The following is an 8,556-nucleotide window of genomic DNA, read 5'->3' as shown; positions in this document are numbered from 1 at the left end:
TCCTACAAAAATGTTGGGTGTTTTTGTTTTTTTTAATACTTTCAGTATGGTTTGACGTAAGAAGAAATGTAAAAGTGTTTTAGAAATAACAAACAAAATTTACAATTTTTGTGTATAATTTATAAAACAATCGGTTCAGAAATAAATAACTTGTAGTAAATTCCATAGTATGAAAAAAGGCGTGACGGACTATCTATCGGCTGGCCCACTAGGTACAAGCTTGCAGTTCCCTACATAGTGGTATTCCGTTTATATTTTAACTGGATTTTGGGATGTAGAAAACTAATTTCCTCAGCTGCTTCAACAGGCGCGTGTGCAGGACGTGGGTTTTGGGGATCGAATTCCCCTACTGGAGAAAATGTTCATCTGTTTTTCTATATATTTTCCGGAGGAGCACGACTCGACGCCTCCCCCTTATAAAAGTCACGTGCCACAAACTAGACACACCCACCCCCGCTAAAACTCCTGCACCCGCGCCTGTTCAAGTTCGTTATACAGTGGTGAATTATCTCAAAACAGGACCCTCTGGAAACAGGAATTCCCCCAAAACCGCACGTTTTACAGTGTTCCTTTTTGAACATCTGTACAGAATTTAAACCTTTTCAAACATGATACCTTTTTAATACCGGACATTTTGCTTGGTCCCAAGGAGGTCCGGTTTAGAGGTTTTTGTTTTTTTTACAGTTTTTGAATTAGATTTTTCTGATCCACACCTCTCTCCCAACCGCTCCAAGTCCACATGACACCAGTCACAATATGTGCCTGCTTTTGCTGATGTTATTGTTGTTGTTGTTGGTGGTGTCTTTGTTACCGTCGTTGTTGTTTGCTGCAGCTGTTGTTGTTGCTGAGTTTTTTGTGGTTTTATTGTTAGTGTTTTTTGTGGTTGTTTTTGTTTTGTTTTGTTTTTTTGTGGTTGATGTTTTGTTTGGAAAGATGTTTCATTATTATTAGTTTTGTTTTGCATTCAGTTTTTTTTTTTTAATTTTCAATTTGTTGTTTTCGTCTTGTTTTGTTTGTTTGTTGTGGAGGTTTGTTGTGTTGTGTTGTGTGTGTGGGGGGGGGGGGGGGGGGGGTCCCACGGAACGTATTCCAGTGGTAAAGCGCTCGCCTAATGAGCGGGTAGTTTGGGATCAATCCCCGTCGGTTGGCCTATTGGGCTATTTCTCGTTCCAGCTTGTGCACAACGACTGGTATATCAAAGGTCGTGGTATGTGTTATCCTGTCTGTAAAGTATTAAAAACATCTAGTTGCTAAATCATATCATTTAATCTTTTGAATAACATCAAAAACACGCATTTAACTGACAACAAAAAATTGTATTGCATTTTCCCGATGGACCACAAAATGTTCAAAATGTTATTTCAGAAATATTGTAAATCCAGACAACGCCTCTATATATCTAAAACAATTTTGGTTCAGATATAATTATTCACCTCTCAAATTACTCAAAAAATAATTTTTGGGGATATTTACCTTACCTCCACCCCCTTTCTCATTCTCTCCCACCCACCCAACAGATCTTGAATCAGCCAATCAATGAGATGGAGACTTTTATTCGTGCAGATCGCAGATGTAACACCACACGACGAACTCTTCGTTTTTTCGGAAGCCTAGCGAAGTTTCCATAACTTGGTCGAGGACGACCGTGGCTGTTCGGCCGGGATTGAGACTCGTGACGATTCCCACTCGGTGTTTGTTACTGACGACGTCACCAACATGGATCGCGACGTCGTCTCCACCTTGTCTGTTTTTCCAGCACAGGTCCTCCCCCCACTGGTCGAGGGTCCCCCAGCTTTTAGCAGAGAATGGCCTATAATAAGATGTTAATAAAATTATCATAATAATAATGATCATAATGGTGATGATGAAGATGATGATGATGATGATAATGATGATGATGATAACAATAATGACTTACAGCAATTACTTTTGTGCTGAGGTATCATTAAAACAATGTGCTGGGGTGTCATTAAAACAATGTGCTGAGGTGTCATTAAAAGAATGTGCCAGTGTGCTGGGGTGTCGATAAAACAATGTGCTGAGGTGTCATTAAAACAATGTGCTAGGGTGACATTAAAACAATGTGCTAGGGTGACATTAAAACAATGTGCTAGGGTGATATTAAAACAATGTGCCAGTGTGCTGGGGTGTCAATAAAACAATGTGCTGGGGTGTCATTAAAACAATGTGCTGAGGTGTCATTAAAAGAATGTGCCAGTGTGCTGGGGTGTCGATAAAACAATGTGCTGGGGTGTCATTAAAACAATGTGCTGAGGTGTCATTAAAAGAATGTGCCAGTGTGCTGGGGTGTCGATAAAACAATGTGCTGAGGTGTCATTAAAACAATGTGTTAAGATATCAATAAAACAATGTGTTGAGATATCAATAAAACAATGTGTTGAGATATCAATAAAACAATGTGTTGAGATATCAATAAAACAATGTGTTAAGATATCAATAAAACAATGTGCTAATAGGTTGTTATTACAACAATGTGCTAAGGTATCAATAAAACAATGTGTTGAGATATCAATAAAACAATGTGTTAAGATATCAATAAAACAATGTGCTGAGGTGTCATTACAACAATGTGCTGAGGTGTCATTACAACAATGTGCTGAGGTATTTAATAAAGCAATGTGCTAGTAGGTTGTCATTAAAACAATGTGTTAAGATATCAATAAAACAATGTGCTGGGGTGTCATTAAAACAATGTGCTGGGGTGTCATTAAAACAATGTGCTGGGGTGTCATTAAAAGAATGTGCCAGTGTGCTGGGGTGTCGATAAAACAATGTGCTGAGGTGTCATTAAAACAATGTGCTGAGGTGACATTAAAACAATGTGCCAGTGTGCTAGGGTGTCAATAAAACAATGTGCTGGGGTGTCATTAAAACAGTGTGCTGAGGTGTCATTAAAAGAATGTGCCAGTGTGCTGGGGTGTCGATAAAACAATGTGCTGAGGTGTCATTAAAACAATGTGCTGAGGTGTCATTAAAACAATGTGCCAGTGTGCTGGGGTGTCAATAAAACAATGTGCTGAGGTGTCATTACAACAATGTGTTAAGATATCAATAAAACAATGTGCTAATAGGTTGTTATTACAACAATGTGCTAAGGTATCAATAAAACAATGTGTTGAGATATCAATAAAACAATGTGTTAAGATATCAATAAAACAATGTGCTGAGGTGTCATTACAACAATGTGCTGAGGTATTTAATAAAGCAATGTGCTAGTAGGTTGTCATTAAAACAATGTGTTAAGATATCAATAAAACAATGTGCTAATAGGTTGTTATTACAACAATGTGCTAAGGTATCAATAAAACAATGTGTTGAGATATCAATAAAACAATGTGCTGAGGTATCAATAAAACAATGTGCTAATAGGTTGTCATTAAAACAATGTGCTGAGGTGTCATTACAACAATGTGCTGAGGTATTTAATAAAGCAATGTGCTAGTAGGTTGTCATTAAAACAATGTGTTAAGATATCAATAAAACAATGTGCTAGTAGGTTGTTATTACAACAATGTGCTAAGATATCAATAAAACAATGTGCTAGTAGGTTGTTATTACAACAATGTGTTAAGGTATCAATAAAACAATGTGTTGAGATATCAATAAAACAATGTGTTAAGATATCAATAAAACAATGTGCTAGTAGGTTGTCATTAAAACAATGTGTTAAGATATCAATAAAACAATGTGCTAGTAGGTTGTTATTACAACAATGTGTTAAGGTATCAATAAAACAATGTGTTGAGATATCAATAAAACAATGTGCTAATAGGTTGTCATTAAAACAATGTGTTGAGGTATCAATAAAACAATGTGCTAGTAGGTTGTTATTACAACACTGTGCTAAGGTATCAATAAAACAATGTGTTGAGATATCAATAAAACAATGTGCTAATAGGTTGTCATTAAAACAATGTGTTGAGGTATCAATAAAACAATGCGCTAATAGGTTGTCATTAAAACAATGTGTTGATATATCAATAAAACAATGCGCTAATAGGTTGTCATTAAAACAATGTGTTGAGATATCAATAAAACAATGTGCTAATAGGTTGTCATTAAAACAATGTGTTGAGGTATCAATAAAACAATGTGCTAATAGGTTGTTATTACAACACTGTGCTAAGGTATCAATAAAATAATGTGTTGAGATATTAATAAAACAATGTGCTAATAGGTTGTCATTAAAACAATGTGTTGAGGTATCAATAAAACAATGCGCTAATAGGTTGTCATTAAAACAATGTGTTGAGGTATCAATAAAACAATATGCTAGTAGGTTGTCATTAACACAATGTGTAGAGGTATTTAATAATTAATAAATAATAAATCAATGTGCTCTAGTGGTGTCGTTAAACAAAACAAACAAACAAAACAAACGTCTTTCCCTCGAACGGCAGAGTAGTCGGCTAACCAATAAACATAATCACAATATGGTTTTATGCAAATTTTCAATGCTCTCTGTTGCATACTTTTTTTTGCTGTTTGACTATATATATATATTTACGAACATTTTGACCTTGGCTCCGGCCATTTTGAGGATGTTGAAGACGAACTCCTCGCAGCTGGCGAATTTCTTCAAACCCAAATACTTCTTAGCGACCTCGGCAATCTTCTCCGTGTTCTCCCCGTGCTCGTGCGACTCGTCGTGTGCACCACACACACACTGCACGTGCAATGATAATAATAATAATAATAATAATAATAATAATAATGATGATGATTATGATGAATGGTGATAATAAAGATGATGATAATGATGACGATGACAATAACAATAACATTAATAATAATAATATTAATGATGATGATTATGATGATAATAATAATAATATTATTAATAATAATGATGATGATGATGATAATAAATATGACGATGACAATAACGATGACAATAACGATAACAATAATAATAATAATAATAATAATAATAATAATGATGATGATGATGATAATGACAATAATAATGATGATGATGATGATGATGATGATAAGGACAATGGCAGTGACGACATTACTACTACTACTACTACTACTACTACTACTACTAATAATAATAATAATAATTATTATTATTATTATCATAATAATAATAATAATAATAACGTTAGTAACCTAATATATGATAGTGATATTTGAATGAATGAATGAATGAATGAATGAATGAATTAATTAATTAATTAATTAATTTTAATTAATTAATTATTGACCGTATGGATGTTGAACAAAGATGAGTATAAAGATCAGTGTCAAATATCTATAGTTATTTTCAAACATTATAAAGGTAAGATTAAAATATAGTATCAATTTTAGTATTTTTAATAAAATATGATGATTACATAATCCCTCTAAACCGGACATCCATTTCAGAAGTGTCCGGTTTTCTGGGGGTTTGCATTGATACAAAAGAGGGGGCGAGACGTAGCTCAGTGGTAAAGCGCCCGCTCGATGCGCGGTCGGTCTTGGATCGATCCCCGTCGTTCCAGCCAGTGCACCACGACTGGCATATCAAAGGCCGTGGTATGTACTACCCTGTTTGTGGGATGGTGCATATAAAAGATCCCTAAAGAGTAGCCCATGAAGTGGCGACAGCGGGTTTTCTCTCTCAATATCTGTGTGGTCCTCAACCATATGTCCGACGCCATATAACGGTAAATAAAGTGTGTTGAGTACGTCGTTATATAAAACATTTCCTTCCTTCCTGATACAAAAGCTTTTGTTGAACTCTATCGGGTTTTCCCCGCTGGTGCCATATTGTTATTCGGCCTTATTGAAGATGTACCCAACAAAATAATCCAATACAGAATCTTTCACTTAAGATATTTTAACGTTTGCTTATATACCGGAATTAAAAAACTTTTAATGATTTTTAATTTATTATCGAGTGATAGTTCAATACGGTGACGTTTAGTTGAACGTTCTTAAGAATAAAACAATGTGTTAAATAATAAAATGTACTACATGATGTGATATTATATGACGTGATACAATGTAGGATACGATACGATACGATACAATATATTATATATGTGATATATTATATGATATGAAAGAAAATAAATATGATATACACATACATGTGATATGTAGGAACAACTGTCCAAATGTCTGCCTAGCTCTCTTACAGTCAGAGTACTAGGGCTATAATCCACATAGGTCCTAACTATTCTGCGTGCATTTCGATGGTTTGCGGATGATACATGACAATGTAAATATTTGAAAGCAATTCATTTTTAAAAATCTTATTATCGATTTAGTTAATAAATTTCTTTGTAAAGTATCATGTCTTTTTTGTTGATTTAGACTGGCGTATTAATTTATGTTAATTTATGGAACTATTTCCTTAGGGTGCAACATTACAACAGTGGCTCTGGAAGTTTAATGTGTTTCTTTTAAAACTAACTGATTTTAACGTGTAAATAATAAAGAACTTATCACACTTGCGCAAGGATATTACAAACAAATATGACACTCGTTTTTTATATTAAATTGTCTTATATCCCTTGCTCTCACTACGGGTATAACATAATTCACAAAAGTGCGCTCAATCAATAATATAATCTCTATAAAAAAATGTAATGATATGTAATGTAATGTAATAATATAATATTATTTTAACAGACTCGATTTCGTATCTCCAAGCTTTACAGCACATGAAATTGGAGCATCCCTTAACTGGGATGGTGATACGAAAGAGTGTCTTTTAATCCATTGCCAATAAAGATGATATAGTTTGTTGGGTACCCAGCCATGTTGGCATTAAAGGCAATAAAACGGCAGATGTTGCTTTGAATTTGCCATATTAATCAATATATCTTTTCGACTTGGCAAGATGATTGGGACGTTGCGGTCACTAACAAGCTTCATTCTGTGAAGCTAGTCCTGAGAGAGTGGCAGACCTCCTACAGGCAGTGCAGGAAGGATGAAGTATTCTTGCCCAATGGACAGGGCTATCCAGCTTTTGCACGGTGCTAGAAAAATCGGTCTGACCCTAGTGCTAGATTAATAGAATCTATCACCGTTGTGAGGTATAGATAAGGCTATTCCATCCCGAGGGACAAAATATTTTGTAAGCTACGGTCTGTTTATTGTAGAACGATTCGTATACATGTTAAGTTGTTGCATGTTTATGTCGTTGCTTAAGTTGGACTATGTTTTTTCAGCGTATGATTAAATGAGTTTCATTGTTTGTAGGTGAAATGTTTACGAATCGTTCTACAATAAACAAACCGTACCGTACGTAGCTTACAAAATTAACGTTTTGTTACTGTAATTAAATGGGCAAGAAAAGGAATCAATCACCGTTGTGAGGTAGAGATAAGGCAATTCCAACCCTCGGGACAAAACCTCACAACGGTGATAGATTCTATTAGTCTTGTGCAGTGCCCGCATCGGCCATACATATTTGACGCATTCATTTATTTTAAAGGACTCTCTTCCTCAGTGTGAATATTGTCAGTGTACTCTGACTGTGCACCATAGTTTGGTGGAGTGTAATCATCTGTCGACGAGAACTTGTAGATTTGGCAACAACATTTTTTTTGAATCTTTTAAATTCCACGCATAATTAATTTAAAAGTTTTTCAAACACTTTTATTTCTATACCAAATTTTAAAATATACTTACCTTGATTTATGTATTGTATTATACGTTTCTCCACAACTCCTTACACTGTGGTTTTACATAATTATATAAATACTATTTTCATATACTTACCCAACAGTCGATGTGTATTTTTGTGCTGTGATATTGTTAAACATTCATTCGTTCGTCCGTTCGTTCGTTCGTTCATTCGTAATATAATAGAACATATAGTGTGTAATGTGATGTACTAATAGAAAATAATAGAACAGAACAAAATTATAATATAATATAATATACATGTGTAATATAATATAATATGCATGTGTTATATACATGTGTAATATAATATAATATAATATAATATAAATCAGTTGTATAAGTTGTTTTACATACCTGTGTGAATAGGTACCCAAAGAAAAAGGCGACTGCGGCTGACATGTTGTCTGTTTAAGATCGAAGGATTAAGTGACAAGTTTAAATAGCGCGTGATTGCTCAAACCACGCAGCGGCCTTGACGGGGTATCGACAGCCTGGCAACGGCGTCATGTGTTGTTGTGCAGTGTACTGAACGCGTCATATCGACTTCACTGACTTTCGATTATGCCATTAATTTAAAACACAAGCAGGGTCACAGTGGTTAATACCACCAGGCGCGGAGCTTGGCGGGGAACAAAGTACCAGTCTCTCCTAACACCCCCCCCCCCCCCGCCCCCATTTATATCTTCTCCGTCTGTTTCTTCTACTAGTTCTTTTTATTGTGTTTTTTTATTCTCCTTTTACATTCTCCTACATCTCCTTCTGCTTGTTCTTCTCCTTTTTCTTCCTATTTTTTCCTTCTGTTCCTTCTCCTTCTCCTTCCTTCTCCTTCTGTTCCTTCTCCTTCTCCTTCTCCTTCTGTTCCTTCTCCTTCTCCTTCCTTCTCCTTCTGTTCCTTCTACTTTTGTTCCTTCT

The 8,556-nt window shown here is 35.1% G+C and overlaps 1 protein-coding gene across 1 annotated transcript; it reads right to left on the bottom strand.

Annotated features, from left to right (window-relative positions):
- Positions 1-1,537: 1,537 nt before the first annotated feature.
- On the bottom strand, positions 1,538-8,125 carry LOC121386827. The gene is made up of 3 exons (XM_041517841.1): positions 7,999-8,125; positions 4,533-4,687; positions 1,538-1,810 (listed from the first exon to the last, which is right to left on the bottom strand). Exons 1-3 carry the CDS (start codon positions 8,041-8,043, stop codon positions 1,552-1,554), a joined length of 459 nt encoding a protein of 152 aa, XP_041373775.1. The 5' UTR covers positions 8,044-8,125; the 3' UTR covers positions 1,538-1,551.
- Positions 8,126-8,556: the final 431 nt, after the last annotated feature.

This window comes from Gigantopelta aegis, chromosome 12, assembly GCF_016097555.1.
Source record: "Gigantopelta aegis isolate Gae_Host chromosome 12, Gae_host_genome, whole genome shotgun sequence".
Lineage (NCBI taxonomy): Eukaryota > Metazoa > Mollusca > Gastropoda > Neomphalida > Peltospiridae > Gigantopelta > Gigantopelta aegis.
Note: the sequence above shows the minus strand (reverse complement) of the source record. Positions and strands in the feature narration are given on the sequence as shown.

Excerpts from the sequence above, each read along its gene's own strand:
- LOC121386827 (XM_041517841.1), bottom strand. The coding sequence starts at position 8,043 with ATGTCAGCCGCAGTCGCCTTTTTCTTTGGGTACCTATTCACACAG. Across the intron at positions 4,688-7,998 it reads TTGGGTACCTATTCACACAG|TGTGTGTGTGGTGCACACGA; the intron begins GTATGTAAAACA and ends TTGCACGTGCAG. Across the intron at positions 1,811-4,532 it reads GCCGGAGCCAAGGTCAAAAT|GCCATTCTCTGCTAAAAGCT; the intron begins GTTCGTAAATAT and ends ATCTTATTATAG.